This window comes from Pinus tabuliformis, chromosome 2_1, assembly GCF_031772625.1.
Source record: "Pinus tabuliformis cultivar Carrire ecotype Pingquan chromosome 2_1, CPIR1, whole genome shotgun sequence".
Taxonomy (NCBI): domain Eukaryota; kingdom Viridiplantae; phylum Streptophyta; class Pinopsida; order Pinales; family Pinaceae; genus Pinus; species Pinus tabuliformis.
Genome location: NC_142299.1, coordinates 40,035,121 through 40,062,081, shown reverse-complemented (window position 1 = coordinate 40,062,081; position 26,961 = coordinate 40,035,121). Strand labels below are relative to the sequence as shown.

The following is a 26,961-nucleotide window of genomic DNA, read 5'->3' as shown; positions in this document are numbered from 1 at the left end:
CCGAATATCGCCGATATTTCGGCGATATTATCAACAGTGGTTAGTACTACTATGGTCCCTAACCCCATTTCCCTGCTCATTGATCAGATGAGAGGTACTTCCCATGAGTCCCAGACTGCATGGGTAGGATGCCTCGACAGGAAAACTAATCATCCTGTCCATAGGAGAATGAATCATCCTGCACCAAAGTCGCCACGGGAGAACTAATCATCCCAGCCCACAGGAGAACTAATCATCCCGGCCCGCAGGAGAACTAATCATCCTGTTCCACAGTTTCCACGGGAGAACTAATCATCCCGGCCCACAGGAGAACTAATCATCCTGTTCCACAGTCGCCACGGGGTATCATAGGGGAAGGTTGAACCTGTCATCTTGTACATAGCGCACCACTAGGGGAGGGTGAGTCGCCCTGTGGTTGTATGTTGCTCCAGTAAGTACCCCAAGCCCCCTAGAGCTCCCAGAGCTCAATGCATGCAATATGCAGGACCCTTATAAGAAGGTCTCTCAACGACTCCAAGTCGTTCGAGAAAGTCACAGATTTGACCTTTCCCCGTGGCTTTGACAAAATGTCTGCGACCTGTACATCAGTCTCAATGCGATGGAGCCTCCTCACTCATCGACTTACCATATCCCAGATAAGGCAGTATCTGATGTCTATCTGTTGGAGCAATCATCGAATACGAGATTCCTCAATAATCGAATCCCCCCTCTGGTTGTCATAGAGAATCACAGTGGTATTCATCATGTGTACAAACAACTCACTGAAGAGCTTCCACAACTAGGTAGCTTCATACGAGATCATACTCGTAGCTATGTATTCGGTCTCGATGGTGCTTATAGCAACCGAAATTTGCTTCCTGCTCATCCATGATATCGAAGCAAACCCAAAGAGAACTAGCACTGAGAAGTGCTCTAGTGATCCTCCATAGTGCCTGCCCAGTGAGCATTCGAATAATCATGCAGCTTCATATTTCCGGTAGTGTATCTCAATCCATTAGAGATTGTGCCCCGAAGATATGTCAGAAGATTCTTAGCACCAATCCAGTGAGGCTCAGCCAAATATGAGCTCACCATGCTAACTGCAAAACATATGTCTGGACGGAAGTTCACCAAGAACATCAATGCAAATGAGTTTATGAAACTCAGAGGCATTTCCCAAATCTGGTCCGACATCATCGCCATATAACTTCTGAAAGTTAAGATCCTTGAGGTAGTCACGGGCTTGCAGTTTACCATTCCACGTCCGGAATCCAACTCCCTCTTACTTCTGCAAATGAGAGGGTCTGCACCTGTTTGAAATAGTTCGTCCTCAGAAGGTGCTGGTATGAGAGGTCTATCATCCACAACCTTCAAACAATGGTTTGGATCGACTTCACTCTTAGTGAATCTCAGCTTCATCTGATAGCTATCAATCCTCTCATACTACGCCCGGGGTGTTTTGCTTCAAGCCATAGAGGGCTTTCTTCCACCTGTATACATGAGATTCCCGATCATGAATCTCAAACTCCTTGGGTTGTTCCAAACTTGTGGACTTGCTGTATGAGCGGAATGGTCCCCTTATAAGATTTTCCTTCAGTACATCTCAGACATGTAACTTCATGCTCTTCTTGAATTCAGGCATCCCTTATCACCATCTAACTCACATCGGGTAGGGCCTCATAGGTGGACCTCCGGTGTTATAGATGTGATATGTCAATTGACATGATCCCCAATGGACCATCCTGCAACTTGATACAAATTGCCAACCCTGAACCCATGAGAAAAAGCATCTTTGAAAATTCTATTTTTTAACATGTACCTTTCCATCGATGAATGCCACGCTGAAACCTTTGACTTCCATTTCTGAGATGGACACTAGGTTCTTCTTGCGATTAGGTACATAAAAGAGATTCTTGTAAATGAATAGAGTTACCCTCATTCAATTGAGGGGTAACATTCCCTACACCCTTTCCGGGATAGGTGGCATTGACTCCAAGTATAATCCCACGGTTGTTTCCGTCTCTACCAAATTCGAGAGAGCACCCTTCTATCCGATGAGGTGCCTTGAAGCACTACGATCAATAAGCTAGATTCCCAAAGAATTTGAAGGAGAGGGCCAATACAAGATAATGCTTCTTTATCTTATCAGAAACAACATTTGATTCTTCATACCTGGGGTTCCTTGCTTTCTCTGAAGAGTCGGCCGTTTCCTTGATGACTTGCATTACCTGTCATTCCTCTGATCATTGAAGATGTCCCTGGAATGATTGTTATCATCATCAAGTGATGTGTCCCTACCTCAGACACTCCTTCGCATAATGGCCGAACTTATTACAACCAAGGCATCTGCCTTTCCTTCCACCCTTAGATCCGGGCTTCCCATTGAAGTGATCTTTAGGTAGGCCATCAGAAACTTCTGCTGCGCCATTCTGATAATATTCTCTGCTTCGACTTCACCCTTGGTGAATTTGAAGAGGGATGAGGAATCCACTGATCCTTTTGTCCTTTCCCAACTGTCTTTGGTGATTGCTCTTTCACTCTTGCTTGGGCATTGTCTTCACCTCAGCTCTGATGCCATGTTAATTTTAGGTATGTTCTATGCTTAGAGAAATTTATTTCAATTTTCACAGTTAGCTCAATATCTTTTCCAGATGAACAATCACATCAGCATTAAAGTAAACTGCAGATAGAACATAAACATAAATCGCAGAAGACAAGCCAAGACAAGAGGACACAAGATGTGGTGCTAGCCAAGGACAAACCCCAATGTGGGGAAACCTTTGATCAATTCTTCTTATATGTTCTTCGATAGTTCATCAGAGAGAGAGAGAGAGTACGTTTACAATAGAGGTCAACACTTTGACTTATCTAGATAAGAGCATAAATCATCTCTAAGAAGATGATACATGAGATCAGTTGAAGACATGCTGCTTCAACTGATTCTCCAAGGTGACTCCTTCACCTATCGTTGTGCTGCATTTCGTCATCATGCTGCACCTCATTGCGCTGCACGATGCTGCACCCATCATCACTATGCTGCATCTCATCACGCTTCATTAATCATGACTGTACCCATCACTGTACTACATTATGTGCCATTGCTGCACCATGTTGCCATAATGACCTATGTGTAGGCTGCACCTTGCTTGATTGTTGACCCTTGCTTGCTTGTTGTCCCTAGCATTCTTGTTGTCCTTAGCATGCTTGCTGTTGCATGCTAGCTGTCCCTTGCATGCTAGCTGTAACATTGCATGGTGTATTTGCTGCTAAGTACCATACAACTGTCCCAATGTTAGCTGTCCCTTGCATGCTTCTCTCCTTTGGAGGCAGATGCTTCGATTGTTCTGGCAATTCCTAGCAGTTTTGACAGTTCCCGCTGTTCCTGACAGTTTCGACAGTTCCCGACAGTTTCGACGGTTCTCGGCAGTTCTTGGCAGTTTCGATAGTTCTGGCAGTTCCGACAATTCCGGCAATTCCTACAGTTCCCGACAGTTCTCGACAATTGCGACAGTTCCGGCTGTTCCCGACAATTCTGGCTGTTCCGGACAGTTCCGGCTGTTCCCGGGAGTTCTGGTTGTTCCCGACAGTTCCGGCTTCTGCCCTCTGTGTCAACTTTTCCGGCTGTTCCGACAGTTCCGGGTGTTCTGGGCAGTTCCGACAGTTCTAGTAGTTTCCGGCAGTTCCGACAGTTCCAACAGTTCCTGACAGTTTCTGGCAGTGCCCGACAGTTCCGGCTATTTCGAATTCTGCTCTCTGCGTCAGCTATCCTGGCAGTTCCAGCTTTTGCCCTCTGGATTAGGGTAGCGTTATCCCTTAGGATCTCTCCTCCTACTAAAACCCAAAGACAAGTAGAGAGGAAGAGATCCCAAGTGTTTTGAAATGACTTGAAGGCCACCTCTATTTATACTAAAACGTTGAGCACAAGTGGGGTTTATTTGGTTGCTGGCCGACCTTGACGAATTGTCCCATAACACAAATAAATTCATATCTCCATGAATACTTATCGGAATCGGATGATCTTTAGATCAATCCTATGCTTCTCGATGAGAGGGATCCAAGAAAAATATCAGCTTCCATTAATAAGATGACCCACATGGAGTTTGGCCCTAGTTGCCAATTTTAACAGGTTTTCCTCCTACTTTCGCCAACATCTTAATAACTCTGGTAGTTTCATTTTCCTCCTCTTCTTCTTCCTCAGAAGATTCTTCTTTAGCACTGTCATCCCCTTCATCAGGTGTTCTTCTCTGAGTAGTCTCAATTGTTTCCATCCTCGTACGCAGACTTCGGATCTCCTTCAGTAGAACTGCATTTGCTTCCGGTCTTCCTAGACCAATGCTAGCTTCCCTCCTTGGCGGCATGTGTACTGCAATCAACCTTAATCTCTGTATGCTCTGATACCACAAATGACGCAGGAATCAATTGTTTCAAGGAATCTCAACAATCGGCCCCTGCGTTTGCTATCTCCTTTATAGTCCAACCCCTTCGCTGCACTACTTTGATTTCCTTAATATAAGCTCGACAACAGATCTTACCTTTATTTAACAGAGCTGCTCGGTGGTACACCGTAGATCACCTCACCTTTGATCCGACGGTCCACGTTGTATCGCATAATCACAAGTCGCAAGGGTTTGGGTCTGGTGCTTTCCCCTTTGAATTGTTGCGATGCGATTTATTGCAATCGCAAATCGCACTGTCCCACGGTCGAGGTTCGATAACATACAAAGGATTTCTGTGATGCGATATTTCGGCGATCGCACTTCGCAACTTCTTAAGGCCTGCGGTCCGACCACACACTAATGTTTTACTGCGATGCGATATTGCGGTGATCGCACATCACAATTCTTCAAGGCCTGAGGTCCACCCTTCTTATAAACAAATTTTGCGATGCGATATGGTGATCCAACGGTCGGCGGGATTTCGCACCGTTGGTTGGAACTTAGATCAACGACTGGGATTTAAGCGGGCTTCAACACTATTATTAACACTAAGGACTACGATCTCCATTGAACTCTAAGTTTATCACATAAAGCATAAAAACAGAGAAATATTCGACTCTATCCCGAATACAAAGAAACAAAGGCCGAAATGAAATTTCACATAGAATCGATATATAAACATACACATGGCATCAATTATTCATTATAAAAATGGTTACAGAGTCTTAGCCCTTTGGCTCGATTACAACGATTGAAAGACCCCTGTTTTAATCTGGAAATCCTCACTCTATTACTTGACTCTCGCTTCACACAATCCTGTCTTATCTCTGCCAATCCTTCCACATTACATTTTCCTCCTTTTTATCAATCCAATCCTGCCTAACAACTCAATCTCTATTTTAAACATTCTAACAGTGAATCTCTATTTTCAAGCTCTATCACACACCTATGCTAACAACTTATCTTTGGATCTAAAATAAGGCAATTTCTAGTTATTACAATAATGAAATACAACTCATTTCTTGAGAGATCCAACCCTCACGGTAAACATTGACTTTTGACCACTCAGGTCATTGAAATTCAACTTTTTTAGCCACAACATGTGAACAAACTTTCACATTGCTGGCTAAGTCTAGATGCTCCTGCATCATCACCTTTGATGAAGACACTGTCCTTGGGAAAGCCAAAGATCTCCCCATCTCAATAAAAGACAATGATGATGCTACTGAAAAACAAGATGAACCTCTGACAGATGAGCCTATGCCCGATGTTGATGGTCCGATGGATCCTATTGATCCACCTCCTGAAGATCCCTCTACGTCAAGGAAACAACCTCTATGGCACAAATATACTCTCGAAGATGCTGAAAGACAAATTGTTCCAAGAGGGACATTTCACGAAAGTAAGAAGCCAAACATGTATCGAGAGTACTTGGCTGCTATGAGTACTATCGTTCAAGCTCTTAACCAGGCATGCTCGAAGACATTGTAAAACACCAAGTATGGAAAGATGTGATGAATGAGGAATATGAATTTAATATGAATCTTTCATGTGGTGCCTAGACCCAAGGACAAGTCTGTGGTCACCACAAATGGCTTTACAAAATTAAACATGGAGTTGATGAAAGTGCTAAAAAATATAAGGCCAGGTTCATTGCTCGAGGCTTTTCTCAAAAGGAAGTAGTGGACTATGACGAGGTATTTGCACCAGTTGCCTGATATACCACTATCCGATCCATTATTTCTCTCACTGCCAACGAAGGATGGAGCCTACATCAAATGGAAGTGAAGATTGCTTTCTTGCATGGCTCACTTAAGGAGGAAGTCTACTTGGAACAACCTTAGGGGTTTGAAGTACAATATCGAAGGACACATGTATGCATGTTGAAGAAATCCCTCTATGGGTTGAAGCAAGCCCCTAGGGCTTGGTATAAGAGAATTAATAGCTATCTTATGAAGCTGGGGTTCACAAGGAGCTATGTTGATCCAAACCTATACTTCAAGGTTGAAAAGGACATGCCTCTCAGTTTGGTTCATTGTTGATGATCTCTTTCTGACAAGTGCAGACTCTCTTATTTATCAATGCAAGAGGGAGTTGACTTTCGAGTTCGAGATGAAGGACTTAGGACTGATGCGCTACTTCCTAGGCCTGGAGGTCTACCAAAAGCCGAGTGAGATTTTCCTTTCTCAAGGAAAATACATTGTGAAGTTGTTAAAGAGATGTGAGATGGTGGATTGCAAGTTTGTGTCTACTCCGATGGAACTCAACTTTAAAAAGCTATGTGGAAGTGTTGCTGGGCTTGAATTGGGAAACCCTTTCGAGTATTGACAACTTGTGGGGGCCCTGATGTTCTTGGTAAGGTACCGTCTAGACATATGCTTCGCTGTGAACACTTTGAGTCAGTTTATGTTTGAGCCTCATCACATACATTGGATTGCTGCTAAGAGTCTCTTGAGATATCTTCGTGGCACAATCAACTATTGGTTGAGAATCGAGATACACTATCGAGAATTTGAGGCTACATGGATATTCTGATGCTGACTGGGTTAGCAATGTGGTAGATAGAAAGAGCACATCAGGAGGCTGCTTCTCATTGGGATCTGCTTCATTTTCATGGATGAGCAGGAAGCAGAAATCAATTTCTTTAAGCACCGTCGAGGCCAAATATATTGCTGCTAGTATGGCCTATTGTGAAGTTGTCTGGTTGAGGAAGCTCTTCAATGAGCTATTTGAGCACGTGTTGGATGCCACTGTGATCTATTGCAACAACCAGAGTGGGATTCGCCTTTCAGAGAATCATGTGTTCCACGACTGCTCCATGCACATTGATATCAGGTACCACTTTATTCAGGATATGGTACAACGAGGAGCATTAAGGCTCCAACACATCAGGATTGATGAGCAGGTTGCAAACATTCTCACGAAGCCCTTGGGGAAGGTCAAATTCTTTAGCCTTTAGAGAGAGACTTGGGGTCGTGGAAGGACCCTCTCATGAGGGTCTCACTTGAGTTGGACACTGAGCTCTGGGAGCTCCTAGGGGCTTGGGGTACTTCTTGGAGCTATGAGCGACCATAGGGTGAGTGGTTCACCTTCCCCTATTGGTGCATTGTGTACAGGGTGAGTGGTTCACCTTCCCTTATTGGTGTATTGTGTACAGGGTGAGTGGTTCACATTCCCCTATGATACCCCATGATGGTTGATGTGTGTGTAGGGTGAGTGGTTCACCTTCCCCTACGATTGATGACATCTGTATATGCATAGAATGAGTGGTTTACCTTCTCCTATGGCATATGAGCAGGATGAGTGGTTCACCTTCTCCTGCGGATGCCCCAACATACATTCTACGCATGTAGTCTAGAACTCATGGGAAGTACCTCTCATTTGGCCAATGAGTTGGGAAAAGTGGATAGGGATCATAGCACTATAGATGGACGCAACGTGTATTGTCGAACTCTCTATGTCTAGGATGCATGGTGTTCAACAAATTGATTTGGGATCAAGTCCGATTGGGGTTCTACCCCTAGTTATGTGGACTGAATTTTGTCAGTGGAGAGTGGGAAGGTCTTGTGACTCACTCTCTATCGATTCTTTTTCATTGTCTATATCAGTGTTCAACAGAGCAGAGACTGGATGCATAGATGGCTTATGATGACTGGATGGCATGATGATGGATGGATTGGTAGGTGGAATTCTCCCTAGTTGAGAGGGAGTGTTAAAATTGGCAACTAGGGCCAAATTCCACTTTGGAAAACTCATTTGATGGAGATGATTATTGCTTTGAATTCCTCTTATCGAGAGGACCAAAATCTACCTAAAGATCATCAAATTTAGACAAGGGGAAATATGTTTTTGAGGTCAAACCCACACGTGCAAATTGTCAAGGTTGGCCACATCATCATGTAGGCTCATGAAGCCGAAGAGACATGTCACTTCACTCTCAACGACTCGTATAAATATGAGAGACCTCAAACCTCATTTCGCATAATCTCATCATACATATTCTTCTCTCTCCTCAATTAATTGGTTGATTCAACTTATTGGGCAACTATTTTCTCGCACGCAAGAAGAAGGACGAATTTTAGGACAAATTACAGGGCTGAATTTCAGGAATTGTTGCAGATTTGACCAATGTTGACTAGGGCCATATTGAACTCCTTTGACACCGATTTTCATGCCAGAATTTCGGTTTTGGAAGGCTGCATTGATTGACACAGGGATGGAGCAGATGCTACAACAGAGAGGTATGTATTATTGATGTGTTGTTGATGGATAGTGTCCAGGTTGGACAATTTGGTTGGTTTTGTATTGGATGCTTGTGGACTATTGGATGATAGCGTGAGAGTGAACCAAGTTGGCCGTAAGTGCAGTGACCTAAGGACTTTAGGCATGCTAGAAGTGGCCGAGTTGGACCAGCCTAAGTAACAACTTGTGGAGGATTGTAGAGGCTTGCTTCAAGCCCTAAGGAACAAGTCTCTTGAAGGACCAAGGGATTGTTAGAAGTGGCAGAAGATTTCAAAGGTCTGGTCAACTAGGAGCAGTTTGTAGCCTTAGACCTGCCTTGTGGAGAAGGACATCTATGTGAAAATTCCTAAATCTAACACATCAGAAACCCCTACTACAAGTATTGGTTTACAATCTCCTTCTTGTTCTTTACATTAACAAGTTATTTAATTGCATAAACATCGAAATAAACACTATTGCAGCCTTCACAAATATACAGATCATGCACTGAAATAAACTGAGACAATAGCACAAGGGACATCGTTATTTTTGGACAATCGTCCCCTGAAAAACCCAATTCGGGAAAACTAGTGCAACATCTAAAGGGTTTGTATTATAAAGCAGATTTCGTGAATACAACTAAGGTGCCAAAAATGGCTCACCCAACAGAGAATATCCTTGGCAGTGGTACCTCTATCCGGAGACAGATATTCTGGCAAATCAACAACTAGATGATCAAACCCCAGAGCGATTCCGGCTGTTTTGTATGCTTGACAGTGAAAGCTGCTCCAAGCACTGCTCTAGAACTACGTCACTCCTTCAGGATCTGCGTCAACCTCCTCTGCTAAGAATCTGCAGATATGCTCCCAGTCAGCCCCACAAAATCTCCCAACGTTGCCTCTGAAGCCCTCTACGGCTTTTGCGTTAGCCTCTACGGCTTCTGCGTTAGCCTCTACGGCCTTTGCGTTAGCCCTTCTTGGGCCTACATTGTCTCTCCCGACACTTCACTGCCTCTTTGCTATGTATTCTTCAACCTTGGATGGGAATCCCTTGCTGAACTGCCCCTCACTGCAACTGATCACTAACTTGATTTCCTCAGCAAACCCTGCCCTAGAAAATCGAATTCTTGATCTCCCTTGGTGTATCTTCAACTGACCCTCAAGCCTCTTATACTTTTCTTGTTGACGAATCAATGACCAATATTAAGTCCATAATCAACGACTAAGATTAGAACTGGCTTGATCCTCGTCACTTAGAACTTTGTCACCCAATTTATATTAATACACATTAATATTTTTATTTTCCTAAGTTTAAACTTAGGAACCCATAAAAAATATTAATTATTTCAATATCTCTTCATCAGGGTGGAATTTCTCCAAATGATTCTGGGTCTTTGAGATTTCATGTGCCTTAGTCTCTCCACCAAATTTCATGGCTAGAGCACATCTGATGCTACCCAAAATCAACACTCCCTCTTAGTGAGGAATGTGCTCTAGTAATGGCTCACCATAGAAGCATCACACTGATCCTTCGCATTGGTCCTCTATGCTGATGCTAGGCCTGCTGCTCGACATCCACTGCACTATTGCTTCCTGTACTGCTACCCATGACATTGCCACTGCCACTGCTACATCTGTACTGCAACTCCTTCTGAAAATGCTACCTCATGCTACCCATAACACTGTCACTACTAACTGTTGCATTGCAACTCAGTTACTGAGAAGTAATCGACTTCACCCAAACACTGACATCCTGGTCAGTCTGGAAGCCTCGTGATGCTAAAGCTACCTCTGCTGCTATCCTGTGCTCCCTTTATTGCCACTGCGCTGCTGCAAACACCTTTGTGTCTCTCGCATTGCTGCAACCTCTACTGCGCTGCCTCAAATTTCTGCACTCTAGCACTGCCTTGCTGCTCCATCACACCTTGCTCCACTTGACACCTGTCATCATGCTACTATCTTTAAGGGCTCCCATAGTCGTATGTGATCCAAGAGTTTGGGCACCTCAAGGATCTTGCCCCCTTCTGTAGTCCTCTCGACTACAACTCTATGTCTCCCCACCTCTTCTCTAGAGGCGCATGAGCACTCATGGCATGATCGTCATCGGTCTTGACATCCTTCTCTGCCTTTGCTAGAGCAACCTTTGAGTAGGAAGTTTCTCCCTTGCCTTTCTTCCTGGAGCATTGAGATGCATAATGTCCTAGCTCCCCACAATTGAAGCACTCGACCCTGGAGATGTCTTTCTTCTTCCTCTTCTGAACCCCCTGCTGTCCCGCTGATGCAAGAGTTGCATCCTCCTCTTTCTTGATCTAAATTCCCTTACTGCTACTCCCTGCCTTGGTCATTCTCCTGAGCTCTTCTTGTCGAAGAGCTGCCCACATCTCCTCCCAACTGGGAAGAGTCACTTTGCCCAAAATGCTTTGGACAAATGTCTCCCACTCCTCAGAGACTGCATTCAGGGCAGTCTTGACCATGAACTCTGGATCTAGTGTAAACCCCACGGAAGTAAGTTGGTTGCGAATCCCATGCAACCTGAGAAGGAAGGGATCTATCTCCTCTCCTTTCTGCATCTGATATGACCTCAGCTGATTTTCTAATAACATCTTTTGCTACACGAAAGAGCCCTGGTATAAGGTGGTCAGGGTCTGCCACATTTCCCTTCCCGTGTTCTTCTCAACAATATGTGGTATTACATGATCCTTGACCCCTTCTACGATCATGCTTTTCACCTTCGCCTGGGCCTCCTCATACTTTTCATTTGCATCAGGGTCAACTAGGACAACTACTGTTCTCAAGGCATAGTCCTTGATGCGATGTTTATCTAGGATTGCCAAGATCCCGACCATCCAAACGACAAAATTGGAAGCCCTGTCCAATCTGTCTTGATCCCTCAATTCGTTCAATGCCATCTCTACTCCTCTTCTCTAGACTCCCTCTGAGTCCCGATTTCTTTCTCAGAAATCCTCTGGCCAACTGTCGAATCACTCCTCTCCAATCCTCCTTTGCCACTGCAACCCGGATCTAGATTTCTTGGCTAGAAATCTGTCGAAGTAGTGCTTCCCTCTACCTTCGTTCAGTCTCCTTAGACACTGTTCCGCACTGACAGAAACAACGTCCCACCAGCTCCTCATATCAAAATTTGCATATGTCCCTTAGCCCCGACAACTTGAAGAATCTGAGCCCTTCAAGCTCTGCGCAATCTCTGCGTAGGCTGAATCTACTCCTCTCGGCCAACTGTGTTAATCCTTCCTGGCTCAGAAAGATGACGTGGCTCTATGTGAGCTTGATCTGCCCTCCTCTACCTCTGCACTGGCCTTGATGGCTAACGCAGCTACTGCGTGGGCTCCTCCCAGCTACTGCGTCTTCCTATCCTTGCTCAAAATGCTGACATAGGCACTGCGTGAGCCTCTGCATCACACTCTCTGCACTGCGTCAGTCCTCCTCTTTCCTCTTCAACCTGGAACAACGTTGTCTCTCGGGACAACTACTTCTTTGCTGCAAATTCTCAGATTTTTCGGCTGGTGTCTTCAGTCGCTTATGATACCATGTGAAAATTCCTGAATCTAACACATCAGAAACCCCTACTGCAAATATTGGTTTACAATTTGCTACTTGTTCTTCACATTAACAAGTTATTTAATTGCATAAACATCAAAGTAAACACTATTGCAACCTTCACAAATATACAAATCATGCACTGAAATAAACTGAGACAATAACACAAGGGATATTGTTATTTTTAGACAATCGTCCTTGGAAAAACCCAATTCGGGAAAACCGGTGTAGCATATAGAGGGTTTGTATTATTAACCAGATTTCATGAATACAACTAAGGTGTTAGAAATGGCTCACCCAACAGAGAGTATCCTTGGCGGTAGTACCTTTATCCAGAGACAGATATTCCAGCAAATCAACAACCAGATGATCACAACCCACAGCGACTCCGACTGTTCCCTATGCTAGAGAGAGAAAGATGCTCCAAGCATTGCTCTAGAACTACATCACTCCTTTAGGATCTGCGTCACCCTCCTCTGCTCAGAATTTGTTGATCTACTCCCAGTCTGCCCCACAAAATCTTCCAATGCTGCCTCTGAAGCCCTCTACGACTTTTGCGTCAGCCTCTACGGCCTTTGCGTGAACCTTTGTTGGGCCTGCGCTATCTCTCTCGGCACTTCATTGCTTCTCTGCTATGTATTCTTCAGCCTCAGATGGAAATCCCTTGTTGAACTACCCCTCATTGAATTGATCACTAATTTGATTTCCTCAACAAACCCTGCCCCAAAAAATCGAATTCTTGATTTCCCTTGGTGTACCTTCAACTGACTCTCAGGCCTCCTCTTATACTTTTCCTGTTGACGAATCAACGACCGAGATTATGTCCCTAATCAACGCCTAAGATTAGAACTAGTTTGATCCTTGTCACTAAGAACTTTCTCACCCAATTTATATTAATACACATTAATATTTTTATTTTCCCAAGTTTAGACTTAGGAACCCATTGAAAATATTAATTATTTTAATATCTCTCCATCAGGGTGGAATTTCTCCAAACGATTTCTGGGTCTTGGAGATCTCATGTGCCTTAGCCTCTTCACTAAATTTCATGGCTAGAGCAAATCCGATGCTACCCAAAATCAACAATCACAACAAAAGTTGGGTAGTCCTCCATGCCCTAAGTTTATTGTTGGAGAAGGACATTCGACAGTGATAGTGGGAAGCCCTCCGACCTTAAGTTTATCTTCATCGGGCAACACAAGAAGGCACTAGTGGGAAGAAAGTCCCAAAATAGCCGAGGAGTAGTAGTGGGCAGTTGAGAGTTGTTCACAAACAGAGTTGTGAACAACTCGACAGGAGTCTCGATTTGTTGATGGACTGAAGGACTAACGGTCAAGGAGAGAGCAGGTGGAGCCGAGTTCAGTGATCTAATGGAGTTGGTTCATTGATAGAGGCAGAGTTGTGTTGTTGTAGATTGGGAGCCGAAGGACTGGGCAAATGTGTACAGGTTACGACCAAGGCAACTGTGAGGAGCTCTACATCAGCTAGATGGTCAATGTACTTTGTTCAGGGTAGATTGGTTGTCAAAGGACTGACACCAAGCCCTAGTTGTTGTTGTCTTGTATTAGTGGATGTATGAGGGCCATTATCCCTGGTACGGGAGCCCTAGATAGTTGTATTATCAGTTTGATTAATATAACAAAGTTGGTTTGTTGGATAAATTTATAAAAAGTCATATATATTTTGTGCACCGGTAGATTTATGTTGTATATTGTTCTGCTATGTAAAGTAGTCTTGTTGTGATACTTGGATTGGTAGCATCGATGATTTAAGATTCTATCCTAGACTCCAATATCTTGGAAAAACAAAACCACAGAAAGATACACAGAAATTCAGCCTAGAACAATCACACATGCGAGTTGGAGGTCAAGAATCCACATGTTCAAGGTCTCTTTCTCTCCTTTGGCTTCAAACTTCTTCTTCTTGACTTGGCCTCTTTTTCTTTGCTTAGTGGAGCAGAAATAAACTTGATGTCTGTGATTTGAATTACCTTTTGGGATGGAGAATGAATGCATAAACATAGTCTTCTGGAGGGGGCCAAATAGGTGCCAGGCTAACTTGATCACTAGAGGGCCGACTTGGACTTCTTGTGGAGCCAAAAGCAAATATTCAAAATTCAAAATTTTCTTTTGACATGGTCATGAAGAACATGCGTTGTATTGTTCTTTTGTCAAATACATGAAGAACATGCTTTACATCAATGATAAAAATATATTAATATGGAGACCGACCATAGCTACAAAATTTAACACTTTTCAATTGAACATGAAAACTTTTCCCTATGATTAATTAATATATGGATTCTAATCTTTCTTTTGTATTTGTTATGAAATGTTGCACTGCGAGGGACCAACAACGTTTTCACCTTAAATTGCTGCCTATTCCTTCATAAAATTTAAATAATGACCTTGCTAATTTATATATATTACTTCAAACACCCCATTTTAACTTTAGAACTTCCCTTTATATATTTAATTTCCTTCACCTTTTAAATATATGCCCACTTACACACCTTTAACTCCATGGATAATTTCCTCCATGTAAAAAGATAAAACTTATCATTCACGTAAAGAGATATTTGTATTTTATTTTTTTCTTTAGCTTGAAAATACCACCATGGGCAATTGCCATGGGTTGCGAAACCACAAGCTTGTAAACCACCAATTGCATTTATGTACTTTTCCTTTTCTTATGTGTTATTTTTGATATATTTGAGAAAATTCCCTTTTTACTTTCACATGCACTTTTATTTGGAAAAATTACCTTTTTACTTTCACATGCACTTTTATTTGGAAAAAATACCTTTTTACTTTCACATGTACTTTTTTAACAGTATTTGGAACCTTTTTATATGAGTGTTTTTTCCACAACCCTAGAATTTTTCTTGTAGAACTTTTACTTTTTATTTTTTCTCAATTACAAGAATAAGAGTGGCCAAAAGCCTAAATGTGGTTAAGGACCTAGAGAAGGAGGAGACCCCAAAAGTTTTATGTGACCAATGGCTGGATTAGACAATGAAGCTTTGGTACTAAATGATATGAACAAAGTTCGTTATCACACAAATATTCAAAATATGGAATATGAGAATATCCATCACAGGATAAATATTATTTATATAGAAAATGTTTGAATGTACAATTGATATGGTCAAATACAATGATGGGCTCTATTACCACACAATCTAGAAGGGCCTAAAGAGGGAAACCCCAAGGGACAAAGAGCTAGATTAAGTGATAACAATGGGACAATGGCCTACTGCCACCACAACCAAGGTACCCTGCTCTTTACGAACTTTCACTGATGGGAGGAGTCCAAGTAGGATTATGATTACCTATAATAGATATTATAGGTTTGAAGGTTCGAGGTGATGGAGCTAGAGCTCAATCAAAGAGAGCCTCAATAAAGGTACGAGGCTTCAAACAAGCAAACCTCTCTCTAAGAAAAACCATAGAAAAGAAGGCACAAGAAATAGGGGTTTGAGGTTTCTTAATGGTAATAGGTATTCACAAGGTCAAGGCCTGAGAGAAGAAAGGGATTCATATGATTTATTCCAATGAATACTAAGCTCATACAACCCTCAAAGAAGTCCCCAAGGTGAGAGAGAAAGACCTAGGTTTTTCGTCTTGGAGTAACACCTAGGGCAACATATTTTATGATGAAACCCAGTTGGATGCCCAACAAACATGGAGCATAGGTAGCCTAGACCCTGAGCTTGATGTGAGGACTCTCGAATTCCTGAAAAATCACCTTCCTAAAATTTCGTTGCAAGCCCTAGATTTTTGCCCTACCTTTAGGGGACCGAAATTTAGGAGGAGAAAATATCGATGCCCTACGTACCAATTTCAAACATTTAACTTCTTCAAGATATAATGGAGTTTCAGGAAGAATTAAAAGACATTCATTCACTATGAACATTCATTACATGCCTTACATTGGATAACATTTGCAATACTCTACTAGAAAAGGTTTCCAAATTCAATCTTCAACAATTAGGGCACAAATTCACATATTCTAGAGCAACAATTCCATACATTAGACAACTTTCAAAGAAAAATTCCATCAACATTAAGTTCTTACAAAGGCACATGCAATATATTCATCCATCATTGAAGAAGAAACTCCAAAGAAGAAAAGCGAATCATCTTCCACACATTGAATTGCATCAAAAGAGTCTCTAATAGCTCCCAAGAAAAAATGTGAGTTCTTTTACAAGAGAACCAATCCAAGTGTGATGATGATGTCTCACAAATGAAAGTGGGTTCTATTTATATGAGACCTTAGAGGTCAAATTATTAGCATAGGGCTCCCTAACATTATAAAAATGTGCAAAATACAAGCCTTGGTCTCAAGTAAACCAAATATTGTTTTCAAATTCTATATTAGCCTTCCAAATGCTCGCTGAGTTGATGACATCATGCTGATGTAGGGTCGTTGGAGGGCTACATTGAGTCCTCTAGGTGCCAAGATGGGAGAGAGGGCTCCATAAATCACCAATTAGGGGATGACCCCTGATTCTTCATGCAAGTCATCATGTGGGGTCGCAAAGTAAGTTTCGAGCACACATGTTGTTCTCATGGGTCTCTTGATGATAGAATAGCTTGTATAATGCTCCAAATGAGGGCTTTGATGATGGTGTTTTCCCTCCCATGTCTCAAGGGTGAGACAAACGTCCTCTAGGCCTCAGATCAACTTCCACTCCATATGGTACGCTAATTGGGAACACTGGTCCAAGTGCATCATCTCGTGAATAATGTGGGGCAATAAAAAAACTCTAGAAGATGCTGAGGGTGCCCATGGTGTGAAACGATGCTCTGCACATGATGGGAGTCCTATAGCTCGCAACGCATCCCCTGTGGTGTCAATATGATCCTTTGGTGGACTTGGGCCTCAGTTAAGTTGCCCAGAGTCCAGACCATGATGAAACCACCTGCCAATTACATATAATGTCCAATGTGCCTCCTTACCTTCAGGTACAATAATTCATTAGTGTATCTAAGTGAAACAAGCTTGTTTATCAAGTGCACAATGAGACTTCATAGCGGTTTCCATTCCAAATTTGAGGCTTTGAGCTCGAAGTAGTGTTACCTCCCTAGGTAGGAGTGGTTAATAAGCAACCCTATTAGGTGTTCCCAACCCCTAAGGGGAAACATAGGTCTAAAGTACATGCTTCAATTGATAGGGGTCATGTGAATAATGATGAGATGGATGGGGACACATGGGTCTCAAGGCCATATGCCATGGGTACAAGGGTGGCAATGATGAGGAATGTCCACATATGGGTATACAAATGTAGGAGGGAGCAATCGTGGATACATGAGTTACCTCTGCCTTTGTCTTTCCAACATTCTTCATTTTCCTTTTGCCTTTTTTTGATTTTTTTCTTTGTATCATTGCTTGGGGCTCCAAGAAATGAGAGCATGCTGTGTATGATATAAGTAGTTAATGCCCCCTTAAGATGGGGTAGTTCATTGCCCACCAGGGGTTGGGACGTGCATGGGTTGCTTAATGATGTGGGGGCACTCACAGGCCCTAGGAACTAGGGTGATGGTCATAATGATAAGGAGTAGAGCTCATGTTTGGCTTTTGTCCACGTGCTATTTTAATGTCTCAACCATCTTTTGCATTTTATACTATTCTTCTCATTTGTTTCTTGCTTGTGGCCATGATGTGGTTTTAACATTTTTTTAGCTGCATCAATCTCTGGGGCAGCATTTCCAGGCCCGACCCAGATATGTGGACAAGGGGAGGGGGGTGTGCCAATGCCTTGTGGACCCAGTGGTCATGTGGACCCAGAGATGGAATATGATGAAATAGGGCTTGTAATATGCAAAGGGGAGTGTAAAATGTGAAACGGGAAAACGGGATCACGATACCAAAATCGAGGTTTCCCAAGTAGTGTCTTTCCTAAAGCTATAGACCAATAGGGGAGATCCCACAAGACTAGGGTTGAGGATTAACCCCCCATTTGAGGTGAGGGAACAAGGCCTCGGTCAAAACCCTTCCTTCTTCTAGGTCACCCAATAATCCATGCCCAGAATGTTGAATGGAAAACAAGCATAAGCACCAGATTGCACAATAAAAAACATACTTTCCAGGTTGGAATGCCCACCTTCGAACATATGCTATTGAAAAATGGGCGAGGGGACGTATGAATGATTCAGGGAGTGAAGATCAAATGGTACAATACATCAGCTACATTGGTGGCTGTTAGGGGCTGCCGGCTGCCGGCTGAAGAGATGTCTAGGAGAAAAATTTCTCCTATGGGATCACCCACTTTTGCTGGGTAACAAGCCCTATATAAATATTAGATGGGAGTGCCCTTTCGTAAGGAGTCATATCTTTTGAGACATGCCCTTTTATAATTATTAATTATTATTATTTATTATTTGTATTATTCCATGATCATGTTCATAACACTCTGGTTCTCTTCACCTTCTATGTTTTTTCCTCCCCTCTACTTATGATCCCAAGCATTCTATCTTCTCTACAGGTTGTCTACCAAAACCCCCCTACGTAATTATGTTCATTCCCTTTTTCATATTATGTATAAGAGGAAGTAGAAGGATTCTCATTAATAATGCTTCAGTTTCCAATTTGTTGCCTCTAGTGGTTCAGTCTAATCTTAATTGCAAGTCTGTTCATTTCTTGTCTTCAGATTCCCCCAATCTTCCATTGCAGCTTGAACCTCCCACGTCACATCATCTGCATGTGCTAATCTGTAACTTACTTTGCTGTAACTAATCTATATGTACTGTCTTTAATATTCACAAACTATCAGCATCTGCAAAACTTTGACACCAATACACTATCTTTGTGTTTTTTCTTTATTTCCTTTTCAAGTTTACACCCATCAATTCACCTTATGGGTTTTTCATGATCCCCATTTCTCACGTTTCTATTCTAATTGTGAGATGATGAAATTGTTTGACTTCCTTCAAGTTATGTTGGGTTATCACAAATTGAAGATGAAATTACAGCTGATGCTGCTTTATGGTAAATATATTATTGAAATTCTAATAGGGATATTCTTTTTTGTGAGCAGGTTGTTCCCATACCCTTGTCCAAAGCATCAGCCGTGCGAAGTGAATTTTTAAAGGCAGGGAAGAAGTTAGGATTTGAGTTTGATGTGATTAGACCTGGTATGTTCTTGACACTGAAATGTGAAGAACTGTACTGTAATAAATTTAAAAATTGCACAAATCTAATGGCTATTCTTAATGGTGTACACCTCATGGATTTATGTTTTTACGTTACTTCTTGTACATTATATAGGAGATGTTTGGGTACTACTGTTTTCTATTGATATCATTGTATTCAGCAGTCCCATTGACCTGATTTTTTGGTTATTTGCCGGAGTTTGACATAATTATCTTATCATCTCTGGCTGCTGTAATCAATTAATTTCATTGGACTTGTCATTATTGTCTTCTATTTTGCTTTTTATTATTCATGATAACACTTTTGCTTGTATATTTTGCCTGGAGATGTAGCTTGTATGCTTACATGCTATCCAGTTCTATTTACTATTTTGCTTTTTATTCTTCATGATAAGACTCTACTTATTTAGTTTGCTTTGGAGATGTACAGTGTACCTAACATGCTTATATATCCTTCAGTTCTATTGACCCTTTTTGCTTGCTTGAGGACGTTTGTAAAGTGTCAACCTCAATAGCTGATTGTGTTGAAGAAAGTGTAACTAGGTTCGGTCTTCATAAATGTACTTTTGATATTTTTATTAAATATTATTTTTGTTATATTTATCAATGAGTTTCTTGTTCATTGAAGTAGGTCAAGCACATGTCAAAGTGCTATAGGTAAAGTCAAAGAGTCAAAAGAAAATGTTGAAGACCCTTAAGGGCATGTTACACCATGTACATATTTGTATAAGAGTCAAAGAATATCCCTCCAAGCAAAGACAAGTCCTCTCCATGCAACGACATCATCAAAGGAGCAAAAATGATGAAGGAAACTCAAGTCGGCCTACAGTCATCATGTCGGCCTCAAGTCGGCCTACAGTTATCATGTCGGCCTCAAGTTGGCCTAAAGGAGGGACAGTCCTCTATATATAGAGGCTGTCCACTCCCTCAAACGACAAGCAATCCACCTCTGAAATCAGCGAGCAAGGAAGACCGAGAAAAGGGTGAAAAAGGACGAGTATAAGGAGCCTCTAGTGCAGTGAAGAAGGAGAAGTCATCACTGAAGGTTGGAGGACTGTTTCTAGGGTAAAACACAGTCACGTGCGAGAAAAGGAGGCATCTCTGCAGTCATAACAGTAGCAACGTAACAGTCTCATACTTCTCATTGTTTGGGCTTGAAACTTAGGCCTATAAGGCCTCCCACTAGAGCGAAGAAGAGACTCTCTCAATCGAAGAAGAAAGGAACCAAATACTCAAGGAAACCTCCCACACATGCGAGAATTTAGGGCTGCAGGACAGTCATATCAAGTCTGCAACTACACCTTGAAGAAGGAGCTCAGTTGGTCAAGAGGAAGGAAGGGATCATCACAAGTAAAGGGTCTCACTGAAGATCAAGGATAAGTATCTCTTCTAGAGCATGTGCAACAAGGACTATCAACAGTTGTAAGAAGAACAAAGTGCCGAAAGGAGGACAAAGTGCTGGGGAATGAAGTGCAGGAAGAAGGAAGGACTTGACTTGTGCTTGGAGGATATTCTTGTCAAGGGTCTAGGGTTTGGCATTGATCAATAGAAGCTTCAATAAAAGAAATTTACAAAAGGTTTTTCCTCTCTAAGAGAGAGGTTTTTCCCTGGCAGAGAGCCAACATCTTGTGTTCTTGTTTCTTGTGTTTTGGTAGCAGTTTGATGAAGTAAACACACATGCATTAATAAGAAGAGAAGAAGATTAAGCTAACAAGATAAATTGTAAAAGTGCTTCACAAATTGTTATCAAGTCTAGAAGAATCCTACTATACATAATTGCCCTTGATTCCAACGGATTGGTCATGTTGCCACCTAAATCCACACCTAAGGTTAACGTGGAAAAATCCCTAACTCCCTTTGCTGTGGCCTTGGGGGCAAGCTGTGAGTTGGGGTTGTTACCCAATTCCCAACTCATTCGTCTAGGTTCACTTCTAGTTGAAGCCAAGGGGGGTAGACCCTAAAGGAAACTAAGGCTTGGTTAGTTTTTTACTAAGCAAGTTCTAGGAGTTAGATTCAACTATAAAGGACAAACCATCATTAAAAGATATAGCATGAAATTCAAAGAATGTAAATTGATAACAACAAGTAATAACCATTGACTATCATATCCATTCATAAACCATAGGCAAATGATAATAAACAAATGAGTAAACACTTGACAAAATAAATAAGGATATGAATATGTAAACCAGTGCCAATAGTGTAGATGATAGTTGCTCAAAAGGAAAATACTTGGAAATATTAAATGCCTTGAAAATAAAATGCACTTTAAACTTAAACAACAATTGCCCACAAGATAAATCAAGTACAAAGTGCTAGAAAATGAATGTGATGGAATGCCTCTTGGTTTATTTTAGTTAATCCTAATCAAGAGCAAGTTTCAAATCAACTCTGGTCCCTAGACCTCACCCTCGCCCGGGCCCGACTCTCAGAGTGAGGAGTTAATAGGGGTGGAGGGTCCCTATCATCTAATACAACGAGCTTATGTTGGAGGTGAGCTTTACTCTAAGAGCAAAAAGAATTAAGATCTAAATAATTTTAGCAAGTTGAGAAACTAAAACAAGTTAATTGCTCAAAGGAAAGAAATAATTTGCAATTGCCAACTAATGATAAAATGCCTTGAACAATTAAATGTGCTTTTGAGAAAGGAACAAGAACAACTTGTGCAAATAAGCAAATGGAATTGCAAGAGAGCAACCTACACGCTATAACCAATTGCAAGAAAATGGGAGGCTCAAGCATAAAAAATTGCTCACAAAGCTCATGCAAGTGATTAGCATGTAAAAGTTTAGAGAAAGTGAACCAATTTGCATGAGATGAAAGAAAAAGGAAATGAAATTTGAAAGCGACTGATGTTAATCTAATCTACTTTGGTGTTAAAGCAATCAATCAATCAAACCATGAAAGCCTTCCCCCAAAATGGGAAGAGTGGGACGCCAAGGGGAAAGAGTCCCCAAGCTCCCAAGAGAAAAATATTATTTTATTACAATCCCTTTTGTTGAATGAGGGATGAGGGGCAAGCTTGGAGATAGGCTTATAATGAAGTTCCTTGAAGGAACAAATGCATTCTCCAAAAGTTTGTAAGTACAATGTGAATGTTGCAAATAAATTTCCCGTTGAAGAGCAACTCAAACTTATTAAAGAGGAAAACTACAATGAGTCTCTTTGGGAAGAAGAGAGAAAAAATTACTTCAATTTGGAAGAGATCTAAGGAGTTACAAAGGGATTTTGGGTAAGTCTCACAAGCAAATCCTTCTACCGAAAAGTATAATGGTCTTCTTGAATAAGGTTAGAATTTTTTGGAGATTTGGTCGGTTTGAAAGATGTTTGTGAAGATGCCAAATAACCACTCCAAAACTGTGCAATCCTCCTTGCAATTTGTGCCCAAAACAGTGAGGAAAAGGACTGTCAAATTTGTCCTAAAATCAATCCCAAATCTCAGTCACAAAAGAATGGCTTTTGCTGCTCATAAGATTTGTCAAAACAGTCCCCAAAAAAATCACAGAATTCATCAAGGAACACCCCGTAAGCACTACCTTTGAAAATTGTCCTTGTTTTTGCTCAAACTAGCTGGGTTCCTAGGAGGGGATCCTATAGAGCAACTACTAGGTCAAGGGCAACAACGGAGCGATAGCCCACTGTCACCTCAGCTAAGGCTCCTTGCTCTTTATGGACTTTCACCGATGGGAGGAGACCCAGTATAAGAGGAATCACAAGGAAGGATGAATCTGAGAAAGGACAAGAAGTGATTCCCAAGCCCTGTTCACAAGAGAGGCTCGATTAGATAGCTCGCTTGCTTCGAAAGCAAGTTGGTGGGCTCTTTAGGAAGGGCTAAAGGGATTCTCGAGGCTAGGTTTTGGGAATATATTTTGTCAAGATGATTCCTAGACTGGAGAATCCTTATGGAGAATTGGTCTTTATGTGATGTTTGTGAAATTAGAGTTGTAAAGTTGCGGGACCACAAAAGACCTAGTGGACCTAAAATTAGGTCAAGGGTATGGAATTGATCAACCAAGGAGAGGCTTGACCTAATTAGGCAGGGGAAGAGGATTGAAAAGGAAAAGTTTTCTTTTGAAGGTTGAATGCAATGATCCAATTAAGGACACTAGCCAAGGGAAACCTAGGGCAAGAGTTGGTCCTAGAGGTAGGGCTTGCTATATCTTGGGATCCCAATGTTGAAATTTCTTCAAATTTGGAGGACCTCTAGAGGAAACCCTAGCGTAGTTATGGACCAAAAATCGAGGTGTTTTGATGGCTACAATGAGATTTATTTGATGCCCTAGATGACCTATGGTGGCTAGGCCTAGAAAGAGAGAAAGGAGGTAAGAAAAATAAGCATTTAGGTGACCACCAATGGATGGATTAGTGCCTTGCCTTTGGGAGAGATGGAGTCAGGATGAACTTGTGACTTGGAGAAACTATACCCAATCAAGGAGACCTCTAGACAACTTCGCATGGAAATTAGGGCATGAGATTAGCTGCCAGAAGATTTTATACTTTGATATGCAATAATTGATGACTTATCAAGGTATTTTCAACAAAGATAACCTCTAGGAACATTCACCCATTCATACATGACACATGTAATGATGCAATGCTTCAAGAGAGCAAAATTTCCACAATTTCGCATAGAATAATAGTAAATTTTAGACCTATATAGTGAAAATCCCAACAACGTTCATGTGACAAAGTAAATAACAAGAATAAACATGAAAAAAATTCACTTACATGTACAAATGAGTATATCAATCACCATATTATGCCAATAATGAAGCTCCAAGACCAAGAAGATAGAATCCAAACATCAAAAATCATCCATGAAACCAAACTTGTCCTCCAAAAGGGAATGTAAAATTCTCAAGTAGCTACTAAACCCAAATCCAAGTGATGGTGAGATAAATGAATCAACTCTCATCTATTTGTACCATCCCTAATGAGTTTGATTTGCCTAATTGGCCTAGTTAAGCCTCAAATAATAAAATTATGTGCAATAATAACATCCTTTGGTGACAAGTCCACCAAGATAGCCAAATAACATAAAAATAAGCCTCTCAAGAGGGCATAATGATAAAAAAAATGAGTCTTTGGGCTTTTGAGAAGGCCTAATGAAGTCCGAAGTGTTCCATGGTGAGAAAATGGACTCCAATTTTCCAAATAAGTCATTGTGGTGCTCCCAAGTGGGTGTGGGGGCACAAGGACATCTTTATGGGTCTCCAAGTGGATAAAAAATGCTTGTAAACCATTTGTAAGGGTTAGGATGATGACATAAGCCCTCCCTTTGTCTCTTGCAGTGAGACACAATTTGATTTTTGAGTAGCCTGGGAGGTACTCCAAGCCCTAGGGTTCAGGGTTTGGAGGGAAAATCACCACAAGAGTCACTTGTGGGCTTGGAACCCAAGCATGGAGTTTTTCACCCATCGGGATTTGGGCCAAAACCATGAAGAATTTGAGCATGAGAAAATTTGAGGTGATAGAGCTCGGCGTGGCGATTCCAACGAGTCGAAGATCACTCAAATCGAAGCTCTAGAACTTGAGTTATGAATTTTTGAAGTTGACAATTAATTGTTGGACAAACAAGTCATGTCGGTTTGGTCCAAAAGTCATGTCTCTTCATCTAATGTGTATAAATAAGAGGTGTGTGAGAGTCATTTCTCTCATCCAATGTGCATCCATTCATGAGTAATACACTTCTGAAATAGCTGAATTTGCTAAGGGAGAAGGAGAAGCTTGTAGGGGACTGTTTTTGGGTTAATTTGTCCCTTACAAGGCTGCAGGAGGCCGAAGCCCTGTAGGGAAGTTTTGGGTGGTGGATAAGCCTTTTCCTTGTGGTGTCTTCCTCCCACAAGTGAGCCGCAGCTAGGAGGAGCTGCTACAACTCAACCGCAGGCCTAAAGGGCACTGTTCAAGAGGCTAAGGTACAACAGAGAGACATAGGCAGGTTGATGTGTGAACAAGAGGTTGTAGGGCAGCGTTTGGAGGCCTAGAAGGTAGACATAACAACAACATAAGAGAAGGCAAAGGAGAAGGTCACATTGTTTGGGAGGTCTGGAAATGAAGGAAGCCCTAACCAGTGACCTAAGTGCAGAGAAGAAACACCAACCCTTGAGTTAGCAAAGGTATGTATTTGTGTAGTTTTGGATGCTAGTTGGATGGTCCATGCGTGGACAGAATTATAGCAGCCTATAAGTGCCATGTGTTGAGGTCAACTTGGGCAGTTGGAGACCTCAATTAGGAGCATAATTTATAGTGAAGTGTTGGGTGCCATTGGTCTAGTGGAGGGTAATGTGTTGGCTACCCAAAGTAGCCCTAGACAAGCAATATTGAAGTGACTAAGAGCGCTGAAGGTTGGGTGAAGTTTGGTGCCTAATGTGCAACACTTTGACGGACAAAAGTGACTGCTCGATTGGCGGATTGGAGCTCAGGGATTGGCCAACCTAGAAGAGCAGATTGTATCAACCCTTATATGTGCAACATAAGTGACTTAAGTGACTTGCAACAGTGTTAGGTGGTAGCCCTCCTGGAATCTCTATGTGTTGTCCTTCGAAGGACTAAGGGGCAACTAGAGAGCAGTATGGAAGCGAAGGACTGATAGGACAGGATACGACATAGAAGTTTTAGCGAAGATTGTCATTGTATCTAGTATTCCATAGACTGTTGTATTATTCATATTGGTTTAATATAACGAAGATTGGGCTGTACATTATTGTACAATATTTGTTAAAATTTGTGTATACTTGTGCACATGTGATTTATCGCTTTATATTTTCAGTTGTTCTTGTTGAGATTCTTGGTTTGATAACGTCATAAATTCTAAGATTCTAACCTAGACCCAAGATCGTGGAAATTCAACATGGTATCAGAGCATGTCTGAGCTACTTTGGAAGTCAGTGAATGATAGTTGTGCACAACGAAGTACAACTTAAGAGGGAGTTGGTCACATTGTAGGTGACAATGTCAAAGTTGCAGGCTGGTATCCGATATGAGGACAGGTTGGAGGGGTTGTCCAACTATAGTCTATGGAAGGAGAGGATCAAATCAGTCTTGCAGGTCAACAGGATCTGGGGGTTAACTGAGAAAATCATCAAGAAGCGAACTGACCCAAAGGAGCTGGAAGTGTACGAGGATTTGGATATGAGGGCGAGATTAATGATCCTTGACAGTGTGAAGGATTCCCTAATACCTCATTTGTATGGGAAGAACACTGCACATGAGATGTGGATGGCTCTTCAGAATTTGTTCCAGAATAAGAACGAGAACCAGGTATTGGTATTGGAGGATAAGTTGAAGTCCACCAAGATGATACAGGGGGAAGGAATGGCTTCGTATCTAACGAGATTGTCTCAGGTCAGAGATGAGTTTTTCACCATTGGTGTGACTATTTCAGATTCAGATATGGTGAGGATTTCTTTGAAAGGGTTCATCGAGGAATGGAAACCCTTAATCAAAGGGATTGTTGCTAGAGAAAAGTTGCCAGACTAGAATAGGTTGTGGGACGACTTCATTCAAGAAGAGTTGCGAGACGAGGATCTTCATCCAAAGAAGAGGGCTTCGGAGGATGACATGGCACTTGCAGCATGAATGAAGGGTAAGCATAAGAAGGACTTGAGTAAAGTC

The 26,961-nt window shown here is 41.8% G+C and overlaps 1 protein-coding gene across 2 annotated transcripts in view; it reads left to right on the top strand.

Annotated features, from left to right (window-relative positions):
* The window catches only part of LOC149198665 (zinc finger CCCH domain-containing protein 64-like), a 215,252-nt gene that overhangs the window by 129,895 nt on the left and 58,396 nt on the right, over window positions 1–26,961 (top strand). For both annotated transcript variants that reach the window (XM_089402109.1, XM_089402108.1), the window contains exon 8: window positions 19,233–19,329. In XM_089402109.1, coding sequence (XP_089258235.1) covers window positions 19,233–19,329 — 97 coding nt within the window. The remainder of the gene's footprint in view (window positions 1–19,232; window positions 19,330–26,961) is intronic.